The following is a 14,005-nucleotide window of genomic DNA, read 5'->3' on the forward strand; positions in this document are numbered from 1 at the left end:
AATGGCAGTGCCTTTTTTTTTTTTTTTTTGTATTCAGACATTTACCCCCAAATGTAAATGATTTTATATGGCTCTAAAATATAGAGATAAGCCAGACGCATTGATGATGGAAACTTCAAATCATACAAAGTCCATACGAGCTGATTCTCGTTTCCATGAGGCTCAGAAGGAGCGTGCTGGAAGTTCTTGGGAATCTGTATGCTTTAGGTACTTCAGTGCTGTTATGAAGTTATGAATTATATCTGTCTGTACAACACGCAGATGTGTATATATTTTTGTCTGTACTTGTGCGAGTGTGACACTGTGTATCCAGGTGAAAACCGGATTGTCTTGTAATTTTTTTGTACATACCCTCTTAGAAATTGTTGTGTCATTACGTGGATGACATCATCGGAAGGTGTGTGTTCCACCGCTTACCTGTGAGGCGTCACAGCGCAGCGCAGATTTAAACATCTTTACTGAAATAACGACTTCAGTCAAGAAAAAAAAAAAAAGAGGGATTTCGGTAATATCTTTCCCTCTTTGGTTCGTGGCCTTGTGTGTGTTAGTGGGAGACTATACTGTGTGTATGTGTCCGTGATGTTCTGTCCGCCAACTGAATGTGTATCATTTGGGTCTGTGTTAAATGCTTGACATTTTTGTAATAACCACAGACGAAAAGTATTAAAGAGTAACTTTTGAAAAGGACTTCACGTGTTTCTCTGATTTCAAACAAGCTGTTTTATGCTTTGCTTTGAGCTTGTTTGCCCATATTAAGGGTAGCCCTAACCACGAGTCTGTGAGGAATTTACAGCCTCCTCGATCTCAACCAATCAGAGAGCTCGAGACGGATTGATATTGCCAAGAGGCGGGGCTCTCTGTGAAAAAGACTGAGTCACTCTCAGCTTTATGATATGCAAATGAAAGTGTCACATAGGTGGTCATGCAAAACCTATGTGCAAAACATGTTGAACGATTAGAAAGTGAAATTGGCTGTTTTAATACATATATGAAATAAAAAACAAACAAAAAAAATTAACTTTGTACAAATCACTCAGTACTGGGCTTGACTACTTTTAGGGCAGAAGAAAATTGTCATTATTTTCACATCAAAAAGGAGGGAAAATGATAAAAGATAGGATATTATGCCTAAAGGAAATGAAGCCTTTACATTCATTTTTTATTCGCGTTTAGTTATTATGCTGTCGTCTCACGCTAAGCACACTTTTCCCGTCTCGAGTCCAAATTCATTCAAGAAATAATAATAATAAAAAAAATATTTAAATCACCCTCAATCTTTATTTAACGATAAACGACGTTGCTTTCTAACAACCCTCCACATAAAAAAAAAAACACAAAATAACAAGAACATGCTAACATATTTTACATAAGATTTATTATTTTAAGCTGAAAATGATGATGAACATCAATAGTAAAGTATTTGAAAGACTGTGAGTCTTTCGTTTAAAGAAGGCCACATGATTAACACTAGTCCTCATGTTCATCTCGTAGCGTCTTCAGAAGCATCACGACTCCAAACTTCATTCGAACTCATAAATGCAGAACATCACTCAAAGAAACTGTCATAATATAAAGTCACAGGCAATACAACAGTGTCAGTAAATCCACAGCATCCGTCGTTTTTGAGGTTAATATAATTTTCTACAATGATACATAGCATATAATTGAAATTCTAACAATAATGCTCAAAACACATTACACATACCCAAGGACAGGTAAACATGCATCAGAGTAAATGTACAAAATATGTTCTACAAATGTAGAATCTTAAAATATCTTTTAGTTGGTTTCCATCTTTTTTTAATCATATTTTAATTACAAAGATCACATTTATCAGTACAGGTATGTTCGGTATTTTTCATGAATCCCACAATGTGCAAAATCAGATACTATGTTGACCTTTCACCTTTCACCTTTGGTCTTTTTTTCCCCCCCAAGAAATAAAAAAACCAACCTTCAGAGTGTAAACAACATCTATGGCCATACAGACAGGATATTCAAAAGGCTGGACCTGGTTATCACTTCAACACGTAATATCCAACACATCAGACGCAACAGTTGATTCGAAACAGAAAAATAATAGTGTTGCACGAAACCTGCAAATACTAGCAATAATAAACACTTAAAGGGATAGTTCACCCCAAAAATCAAACTTCTGTCATCATTCAATCATGGGCCTGCACGATATATGGGTTTAGCATGGATATCGTGATGTGTCCATCCGCAATAGTCACATCACGGGATGTGCGATGTGAAGTGTGTGGTCGTAGTTGATCCGAGAGATTTCAGTCCACACAACCGCCGCTCAATTCATATGGATTAGTTTTACGATCTCTTTATGAACTTTGAGGCGTCAAAGCGGTAGTTGCGTAGCTTTTCAATGGAGGGACAGAAATCTCTCAGATTTGATTTAAAATATCTTCATTTGTGTTCCGAAGATGAACGAAAGCCGTACAATTTTTATAGTGACATGAGGGTGAGTAAATGACAACTGACAAGTTATATTTGTTATACTGTTATAAAGATCTCACTGATTTACATTACAACCTATCAGAATCTTATCTTATTTTTGGCCATTTAAAAATCAGAAACCGCACCAAACTGCAAACTTTTGCTAATTTTTGACAAAAATGTAGGGGTTGTGTCTGAGTTTCATATTCTTACTATATCATACTATTGTATATGAGCCAATAAAGCCTATTAATATCAAATAGGATGCTCAACATATACAACTTTTATTTTATATATTTAGGTTTCTTTTAGATTTTGTCTAAAAAACGGTTCCATTTAAAAAAAAATTTGTTTAGTACTATTTTTGTACCATTATTTCAAATGTCAGGCTTTAAGGGGTTAAGACTAAACGAGGGCGAGTAAAAGAGGATAGAAGTTTTATTTCTGGGTAAACTCTCCCTTTAAGAACTTTGGGTTTGGGCACAAATGTTGACTGATGCACAGGACACATTATATTAAATATTACATTATAAGACAGCGTAGACATAATACATTTTCAGCACATAGTAAAACAACAATAAAACCTGTCTGGGATTATTCATTTTTTAAAAAAGTGGTGCTATTGTAATACTATGTCTTTTGGGACCATTATAATACCGTAATAATCTTTACCTTGTCTATTCAAGTACCTTGTAAATATCAAGGAATATGAATTTTGGTAATAATTAAGTACCGTGGTGATTTTCATTACCATTACTGTACCGCGGTACCTCGACAGTACTTTTTATATCAGTAAAATTGAGTATTCAGAATGCCACGTCCCTCCCTGTTCAAAAGCGTGAAAATAAAACTGCTTTGTTGTGTATGTCTGGCAACTCAATTGCGTTTAATAGAGCGCAAAAGTGACCCGACCGGAAAGAGATGTAAACACATTTTGGTGGGTTTGGTGCTTGTTAGTTTAGAGAGGTTAAATTGTGCTAATCTAGAACATAATGCTTCCATATTACAGCAACAGCCACAGTCCCGTCAGCAGAGGCTCCCGCAGCTCGACTGACTAAACCTTAATCAATGAAACACACACACACACACACACACACACACACACACACAGGTGACAGAGAAGAGATGGTGTTACCGAGGCGGGTGGGACTCTATGTTACACAGCAGCAGGGCCTCGTCGCTGAGGCGTTTGAGAAGGGGGCTGGTCTGAGAGTTTTGGCAGTGCAGAGATCAGCTCCGGATCAGGGTCAGGAACTCGTCCCGTGTCTTGGGGTCCTCGCGGAAAACGCCCAGCATGGTGCTGGTCACAGTCTTGCTGTTCATCTTCTGGACGCCTCGCATAACCATACACATGTGACTGGAGGACAGAAAGGAGAGAAAATGAAACTTGAGTTCTAGTCAGACATAGCATTGTAAAATAACGTTGAACTTGAATGTTCACGTACGTGGCTTCAATGACCACTCCGACACCAGCAGGCTTCAAAGCTTCAGTGATGGCCACCGCAATCTGTTTAGTTAGACGCTCTTGAACTGAAATAAGAGCAGAAGTTTCACAGCTATTAGTGAAACAAACAAGGATTTGGAAGGTGTATGAATAATATTCCATGCTAGAATTGTTTGTTTGGGAGGAAAAAAGAGCTTTACCTTGCAATCTCCTGCTGTATATCTCAACAATCCTGGGGAAAAACAAAAAGCATAAACATAGTTAATAATTAAGCGTAAGTTATACACAATATACCTCCACTGAATGTAATAGTGGTTGATTACATGAACTTTATTGCTCAGAGATTTCAGTTGTTGTGGTAATGATATAGGTTAACGATTTTTTTGTATATTTAAATATAACTATTTAATACTAATGAGTAGAATTTTTCCTGCTGGCACATAATATCAAATATTACTTAATATCAAAAACTCTGTTTCATGTTTGACCATTTGATCAGCAGTGATCCGTTAAACTACAAGGCAAATGGGAAAGTCTACAAACCACAGCCGTAAAAATGAAACAATAACCACTTTTAGAAATCAGAAATGCAACTGTGTGTGTGTGCATGTGTGATTAAGTGTGTGTGTGGTACTGGTAAGAGTTACATGACTGCTGTTGTCATGTCTTCATTAGTGGAGTGTAGTATTACGGTTAGTACATTGTGAGATGGATAAGCCACAGGTATTGGGGTCAAATTGGATCAAGCTTCTCTTTGTCACTCACACATTGTGTCTAATCCTCTTACAGACACTTACACTCTCACTGCTTCAAACACACACACACACACACACGTGCATCTTGATTTCACACACGAACAACATTCCTGAGGCGAAAGAGCCATTAATCTCCTTCACTCGAGCGTATGCTGCTGATTTCACTGAAAAAACACTGCATTGTGGCACGATAAATTTGCATACTCCTGAAGGGATCCATTAAGATTCGATACTGCACTAGAAAAACATAAATTAACCTGCAATGGGCCCAGAAGAATTTGAACACTTAAGCCATACCTTATGTGTGAATGGCACCACATAATATAACAAAACGTACAATATATTTTAAAGAAGGATAGCAAGTTTCAAATATATATATATACATATATATATACATATATATATATATATACATATATATATACATATATATATATATATATATATATATATATATATATATATATATATATATATATATATATATATATATATATATATGTACACAGACAAATACATAAATGGGGCGTGGGAAGATGTTTTGGATTGGGGGTGCTGAAAGGTATTGGGAGAAAAGTCTATAGAAATAGTATATAAAGATGTAATTAAACTTGTCAATGTCACGAAGCATAACAAACAATCCCTGAGAACGGGCTACTGAGGTATTTCTGCAGGCAATAAACGAGCCTCCTACACTTGTGCCGACCTCCAGAGAGGAGTGCAGCAGAAACCCGCCAGTAGGTGGCGGCAAATCACTGGCTTAATGAGTCGTTGAATCATTCATTCAAATCAATTCAATAAAAAACACTGATTCTTTCATGAACGAAACGGGGTTCTGATGTGGCTTTGTTTGAAACTATTTTCGTTGAAGGAGCAAAAACAGACAATATGTGTCTAAAATGTAAATTACTTAATATTAACTTATTGTTTAAATGTTCTATAACATCAATATCACATTTTCAAAATAATTTTCGGGGAGAACCAGCACTCTTGCTTGTGTGAACTACATTGTTATAAATATGAAAACCGGAAATCTTTATTGGGGTATTTTTCCCCCCATAAATTTTCAGGGGCATTTTTGTTCATTTTGAAGGCATTTTTGCCACAAGGCCCTGTTCATTTCACTCTGGTTTACGTCAATCAAGATCCATGAGGAATAAAATAATAGACTATTCGCAGGTAAACTATGTCAAATTAAAAGTATATTTTATATACACATACTAGTGTTCAAAAGTTAGGGGTCAGTAGGATTTTTTTTGTTTTTTAAAAAGTCTCTTGTGCTCACCAAGGTGAAAATTTTTTTTCTATTTAAATAAAAAATAATAATTTCTTTTAAAAAATCGTCCTGACCCCACATACAAATTTTAGTTGGAAAAAAAAAATTGTTAAAAAAATAAAGGCAAAAATGAATTATTATTTATAAAACTTTCTGGTTGTCAAACATTAGTAGTACATATCCAGAGTTAATGTAATAACCTACACTTGTGGTTAGTCTGCTAGGACTGTATTTTGTTATCTAATGCAATGACTGTTGGAAGATGGAAGTGGCTTAAGAGTCCAAATACTTTTTGAGGCCAGTGTTTGAGAAAACACAAACTGAGGATGTAAATGAGCAAAAATTAAAATTAAAGTAGGCATGAATCGGAAGTTATGTCCTTTCTACTCTATTGTGATGTATATCAGAGTGAAACTGCTTATCGAACAAGAAAAAATTTAGAGCGGGGCTTGATTTTGTCCACTGCGAATTAATTGGATGGTTGTGGTTTGCTATTGCTGTGATGTCATGTGAGTGACAGGTTGTCCCGCCCTCATGCCAGTGAACCAATGTAGTGAAGTTATTTTGATTGAAGATTATAAAGGCACTTGAATTTATAAAAATAATAATGTGCACAGATGAAACATTTGTAATGAACACAGCAACATTCCATAAAAAAAACAAGATTTGTCAATTTGGATTTGGAAACAGGTTTTACATTCATTTTGTGTGAGAAACCTGGGGCCAGTTGCATAACATACCCGCTAACTCAGTCTCAAGAACTAGTCTAGCAAATAGTTTGGGCTGATCAGTCTTACTTTTCGGATTCAAATGAGACCAATCTACCTTTTCAAGTAACTGACCAGTCTTGAAAGAAAAATTGTTTATGGCTAACTTAAGACTAGTCGAAGCAGTTTATGCAACCGGCCACTGGGAGTATTCGACCTACCGTGCTAATTTACTCAGACCAAGAACCCTCTTGTTCGGAAGGTAACCTATATGCACCTGTGAAAAACACAATACATTAACTGACAACAGAAAGATATAACTGCAAAAAATGGGAGTTATATACACAATTCTTCCAGAACTCGTTTTTTTTTTTACATGATTACCAGTTTCAAAACTGTATATTGGCACTAGCAAGCTACATGTCACAGAATCAGACGAAAAGTAAAACATGCAGACAGTAAAACAGTGGCTGGAGAGAGCCGTATCTGTGCATGTGCATCTTCGCACCCCTCCCCTCCTCTCCGCCATCAAACTCAAATGTCACCAACAATTTGATGAAACGGCCCAGAGAAAGGGCAGCATCAACAGACACGCAAGAATTTTCTTTTTTTTCTCTTCTGATGCGATAATCCTGCGCGTCACTGAAAAACCTCTTGGCCTTCGTTCAGAGCCGGCAAACTCCTCTAAAATGCATCAATCGAACTTTACCAGCGCTTTTTGTGGCGAAATCCACTTTAGACCAACAGGTAAGACGTGTGTCGGCTGTACGGTAGATATAGATATGTATGTTCGTGATGGACACTAAGAGTGTTGTGAGGACAATCATGGAGACGGAGGACGCTGAAGCGCAAGCAAGAGGGCCAAAAATGAAAGAGAACGGGCGCACGCCTCTTTGAAAGAAATTGGCGAGTCATTATCTTGTTGCAGATGCGGAGAGAGAAGCGAGGTAAATAGATGAGAAGGAATAGGGAGCTATCAGCGGGGGACAAAGCGGAAACCACGGCCCTACAACAGCATCTGACAAACAAAATTGCAAGTGGTGGAAAAAAACAACCGTTCAGTGCGCTTGATCAATGGCTCAGTCTATCATCAGTAGCCCATTTGTGGCGTGACAGGATCGACGGCGTCTCTTTTGTCTTAAATGGCAGACACCTGCGGTGCTATGAGCTCGAGGGAGGTACTAAATGTCAAACCTAGAGGATAAAAAGTGGCCATTGTTTTTCAGTGGAACTCAGATCTGATATTTCAGCATGTTCTCGTTACCTGTTTCCAGATTTAATTATAGCTAATTAACTTGGTTATTGGCAGATTACACATCAAGGTTTTTTCAGGTGCATAAAAAAAAAACTAAAAACTGTTTCTGCCTTCATGTGGGTGAATCACTCTCTCAAAAAAAAGTCCAGGTCATATTTCACCCCACAATCACACACAAAAAAAAAAATTGCATAAAAAATAAAGCCATTTTTAATGCATTTCTTGTCGTGATAATTAAGCACATTTGCCACCAAATTCAAAGTTAAATAAAAATCATTCTGATTTTTAGTCAGCATAAATTGACTTACAACACTACTTACTTGAGCAGCAGTGCTTCACAATATACTTAACAATTTTAATAATATATTAGTATCGATTCCACATTACAGTAATGAGGGTGCTATTTTTTGACTTACAATAAGCTTTATGAAAATAATGTCATAATGCAAAAAAATCAATAGTTCCAAACATATAGGCTTAATTTCTTTGCCAAAATATAAATTCTTAATAATAATTGATATAATTCAATCATTTCTATATTTTATTCTTTTAATTATGGGGTTGAAAATGACCTGGATATTAAATACATAATGAAAAATAAATAACAAAAGCAAAAAAGTTATAATAATAAATGAAAAAATAAAATGAAAATATTGTTTTTATAATATATTCCATTTAAAAACTTATTTACTTTAATAAATTGATCATAAAATAAAATTTTAATTGAAAAAGATTAAATAAAGACCTTATAGGATAGAGGTGTGACAAATTCATTTTTAAAACTACATATTTAATGCAAAAAAAAAATGTGTCTCACAAATATGGTCATAAAAACTGCACTGCAAGGGTGACATATGCTAATGAAGGTAAAAGGGAAATGGTTAGTCTTACCCGGCCAAAAATGGGAACTAAATGGTGTTCACACATGGAAAACATGTCGATATCCTTCACGATCACCATCTCGTCATGGTCTTCATCGAAGATCGCGTCATTCAGGACATCTACAAGAAGGTACAACAACAAATCAAGATGAGGTGAGCGATATGACATCATGAAATCATTATATTTCACCCCATGCGCTCTTCCTGTGTCATTTCTCTTAGCTTCAATCATTGCTGGAACATATCCCATTTTATCTATTGAGAATGCACTGTCTTTTCTTGCGGGGCTTTTTAATTTCCTGGCTGCCTATCTCGGGGAAGGTTTCCGTGGAAACATGGCAAACCGACGGCGAAGCTTCAGGGTTTTGTTGAGATGTGACTCCCATATTTTGTTGCCACTTTTGTGCAGTCACTGTGTGATTGAAAAAGGCAGAAAGCAATCATTTTTCAGGCTGTTTATGACCACAGGACAGGTATGACAGCACTTAAATCTAACAAATATTTTTTACATTTTCTGGAGAGTAAAAAAAAAAGAGCAAAACTCGCGCGTGCAAAACTCGTCATCATGTTGTGGCTGGTGTTATGGGTCTCAAAAGAGTATCTATGCTATTCTGGTCACTAGAGAAGACTAAGTTCCTTTAAATCTAAGCTTCTGGGAATTATTTCACAGATTTCCCAAAAATCACAAGTCAGATTACATAGAAAGCTGCATGATTTGAGGAAACATTATTGTCTGTAGGGGGAAAAAAAGATTTAAAAACTGGTAATGAGCAATAGTAATAATAGTTATGCAACCACCACTGACAAACTGATAGTATCTCTCATAAAAGTGGTTATTTCCATGTCGTTTCATGGTTCCCCGAACTTTTGTTAATATTTAAACTGATTCTGGTCACCACTAACCAGCCTGCTTTACAGAAACCGATCATATACGCATGCAGTGTTGAGTAAACCTTGTAGCTGATCTGAGCATCTCTGTTGAGTTTAACCTGAGGGCAGCAGCTGTTACGAGAGACAACTGTCATCAGTCTCGTCCTAAACAAACAGCCGCTCTCAAATGCACAGGCACAACACACGAAAAGGTCTCACGTATGACGGTGGTGGCACCGAAAAAAAGAACAGGAAATCAAATCAGCATCTCCTCAAAGTCATCTTTCAGCCTCGCTGCCACCGTCACACACACTCAATTAAACACAAACTTGCTTACACACTAAGCAAACATACACTTGAAATACAATAAGTAACCATAGAAACCCATTGAAATTGTGAAGATTTCAACAAGCAGAGCTCTGGTTATGGGTAATGTTACTGCTGTTGAGGGCTTGGCTTGATCTCCATCTCTTAAATAAGAGACAGGCATCCGTCCAGCCAGTGGGGGCAGGGGACAACGCAGCATAATGATGGGTAATGCAGGAAAGAAACCGTACTGAGCTGCGTAAACCGCTGTAATTGGAGCAATATCACTCGTCTCTATGACCTGTAATGGTTTTATGGGACATGAGACCATGACAAAACCATAAACTGTAAGGAAACATAATGACATAATACATAATAATAATGCAATGATAATTCCTTCATTTCACAATCCTTCCTTCCTTTTGTCTGTGACTCATGAGTAGCATTAAGACAGATATGTTTTATTGTAGGGCTGGAACGACGTGTCAACGTAACCGATTACTTCGATTAAGTAAATTAGTCAATTTGAGTGGAATGCGTCGCATGTTCCCCAATGATGGCGGCTCCCGGGCATGCTGAAGATCAGCCGTTATTATAAAAATATCGAGCCAGATCTGAAGTGTGGAAATTTTTTTAACAGAGATCGAATCCTATATTTTGTGCTTAATGCGGCCGCATTTATACAGCATTGTTTTGTACGAGCTGCCGTGGGAGCGAGACGCGATTAATCGAAAAAATAATCTTTTAGTTCCAGCCCTGTTTTATTGGCATCTGATATAAATTTAAGTTGCAAAATGGTGCTCAAAACGGAGTCAACTTTTAATTTCCATCATAAAAATGTTTATTGATGTTTATAGTAGGCTCAAATGTAGCCTACTATCTCGTAGTCGTTAAATTATTCGATAAATCGGAAAAATAATCGATAGATTAATCGACAGGAAAATGAATCGTTATTTCACGTTCATAAATACAGCTCGTATAAAACTGAATGCTGTATAAATACAGCCGCATTAAGCTATTTTATTGCCATCTGATATAAATTTAAGAATCAAAATGATCTTCAAAACGGATTCAACTATTCATTTTCATTGGCATTGTTATATCTTATATATTAAAATGTTTAAGTAAAAATATATGTAAACATTGCTGTTTGTTTTTTATATTTATATATTTGTGTATAAATTATTATATTATTATATAAATTATTTTTTCCTTGTGTTAGTTTAATGTAAAAAGTTATTTTACACTAGATTTATTTGTATTTTACTGCTTACATTTAACATTTTGAATCTATTTGTCTACAATGGCTGTTTGGTCGAAATTATTGAAAAACATTGAGAATGTGATACATATTGCATATCGACAAATGGCTCAAGTTTTTAGGGATGCACCGATATCAAATTTTTGGCTGATAATGATAACCGATTTCTTTATATTTGAAAGCCGATAACCGATATATTGGCAGATAAATCTAAATATAATTTTTAAATGCCTGATTACAAAAACAAAAGTCTCACCTTTAAAAGCCATGTCCCAAGCACATAAGTATAATGATAACATTATAAAGATAACATTAAAAATGAACATATATCGGCCGATACCGGTATGCTGGCCGATGTATCGCGCATCCCTAATTTCCTTAAAAACATTCAAGCACCAACAGCTTCCTTTTCTCAGAGAATTAACTCATGAGTCACCCACCACCACCCATAAAAACATGAAAATGCAACACAGCCTCACACAAACCCACTGAGCTCGCTAGTTTTCTGCCTCAAAGCTGTCCCAACACTGCAAATGACTTTCTGTTGGAGACCTACTCCAGAACAATTCAAGAAGCTGTAGGGGTGGTGCAAACCTTAGCCAATCTCATCGAAGACGAAGACCTTCCGTCACCGTGACATTGCATGTTCTACCATCTATGACCTGTGGACCATGTTCAAGCAATGCATATGTAAGTGTTTTGAGGTCATTGAGGGCAGTCTGCTTTAACAAGGAGTTTTTTGGGGGGTAAAAAAGCAACATTAATATATTCCACATGCATGGGCCCTAAAAATGCTACACAAACCAGGTCCAGATGTGTTGTTCTCTATGTGGGGATGCTATTGGTGTTGAGACGGTGGGCAGCACCCTGGCTCAACCACTTAGACAACAGCCTGAGAGTGACCAGTGAACAAATACACAAGATAAACCTTTGCTTTGAGCTGGAGTACCTGTTGGGCCAGTTATTTATATTGATGGCACATGGAAGTGTTTGAAGAAATACTTTTAATGAGAAATGCTTGACACTGCTTGAGTCTGTAAAAGATGAATGGTCTGTGGGTTATAAAACTCTCTGCATCATAATTAGGTCAAAGCATCTCATTTAAAAAAATATATTTTAGGAGGACGATTTCGTAAGCATTTGTAAAAACATAAGCATAAAGGTCCACCTGAAATCTAACCATCAGTGAAATGTACGAAATGAGTTTGTACATAGCCACCAATTCCAAAATATGACAAAAACTGCCATGAAATTCTGTTGAAAATACATATTTCATTGTGAAAATACATGACATGATTTTGAAGAATGCACTGGCTGATGTTTTCCATAAAATGAGTAGGCTATGATGTCTCAAAAAGTACTCAAACTCACCATAAAAGTGGTCCATATGACTTGTGCATTATATTCCAAGTCTACTGATGTCATATGATAGTTTTATATGAGTAACAGACCCAAGTTTTTATTGAAAATCTTCTCAAACATTCTTAACCTCCAGTGTGATGTTAACCATCACCAGATCCACATTGAGTCAGTTCAGACCATTTTTTTAACTAAATCAACTGATTCATTAATAAAAATCTGACTCAATGAACTTGGCTACTTGTAAACATTTGTAAAAACAACTTTATACCCCTGTTGTCTCGCGCTCTGTCTAGTTGGTTTTGAATCCAAGAACCCATCTGTGAACGTTAGTGTAATAAAAAAAGTAAAGTAGCCTAACTGTAAAACAGAATTTTAACTTATATGTTAACGTTTTATCGTGTTTATTTCTCTTCGAGAGTAGAAAAATAAAAAAAGGAATTGTGCTTAAAAACAAATGTAAACCACAAAAAGTGTAGGCTACACACGGCTTTTCACCTGTCAGTCATTTTCGCAACTCACCAATGATTTTTTCCTGATACCCCTTGGTGAAGAACTGCATGGCTGTGGCGGCTCTCCACGGAGTTTTGAGCAGCCCCTGTCGCTGCGGGTCTTCCCCGAGACCCCTGAGGATAGTGGTGTAAGCCGCGGCGATGCTCGGCAGGCTCATTTCGTTGTCTTCCAGACTGCGAGTGCGCTCTTCCCGCCAGCTCTCCATCACGCTGGGGGACGACACGGTGCTCGGGTCCCCGGCGGCACCACCGGCGCTCCATCCGGGCATCTTCACCCGGCTGTCAAAGTGTCCATTGACCGCGGCATCTGTTTCATTTTCATTTTGATTAATTTGTTTCTGTTTGGGGCGCTCCATGATTACCTGAAAGTGACAGCTTGGGTTCCTCAAAGTCGGTTTTAATGCTACTTTTAATCTGTCTTTAAAACACTGCTTAAGGTGTAACAGAAAAAAACTTGAGTGAAGTTCAACGGTTATAATACTCTTGTCAAACTCGGTGCTTTTGTAGAGGCAGACGGGGGTTTTATTAACATGAGCTAATCCGTACGCGTTCCTATTGGTCCACAGGAGAGACTGCGTCACGGAGCCTGATTCCTATTGGCCGAGAGGCGTGCTTGCGTCAGGCCACCTGTATCTAGTAAGAGGATGAGATCTCTTCTACACATTAAAGTGATGTCTTGGAGCAGATCAAACCACCTAAGGGGATTGACTAGACCTTTGGGGGAGGTTGTTCTTATGATTAAAAATAAAATCAGTGTTTTTAAAGTCAAATGCATTAGGCAACCAAGAGGTTGTACTGCTGGTAACATGTCAGTTCACATCAGTTTCATTTCATGTCAGTCCAGTTGCAAAAGCAAAGTTCAGTGACCACAGATGAACATCAGAAACCCATTCATTTCACATTTGAAGAATGCCCGTCATTACATCAC

At 37.0% G+C, this 14,005-nt stretch overlaps 1 protein-coding gene across 1 annotated transcript; it reads right to left on the bottom strand.

Moving 5' to 3' along the window:
• Positions 1–1,261: 1,261 nt before the first annotated feature.
• Positions 1,262–13,576, bottom strand: gch1 (GTP cyclohydrolase 1). Its single transcript, XM_079853099.1, has 6 exons — positions 13,088–13,576; positions 8,780–8,889; positions 6,855–6,910; positions 4,096–4,127; positions 3,897–3,981; positions 1,262–3,808 (listed from the first exon to the last, which is right to left on the bottom strand). The coding sequence occupies exons 1-6, from the start codon at positions 13,431–13,433 to the stop codon at positions 3,682–3,684; spliced, it is 756 nt and encodes a 251-aa protein (XP_079709225.1). The 5' UTR covers positions 13,434–13,576; the 3' UTR covers positions 1,262–3,681.
• Between the last annotated feature and the right edge of the window lie 429 nt (positions 13,577–14,005).

This window comes from Squalius cephalus (genome assembly GCF_949319135.1).
Source record: "Squalius cephalus genome assembly, chromosome: 20".
NCBI classification, from domain to species: Eukaryota; Metazoa; Chordata; class Actinopteri; order Cypriniformes; family Leuciscidae; genus Squalius; species Squalius cephalus.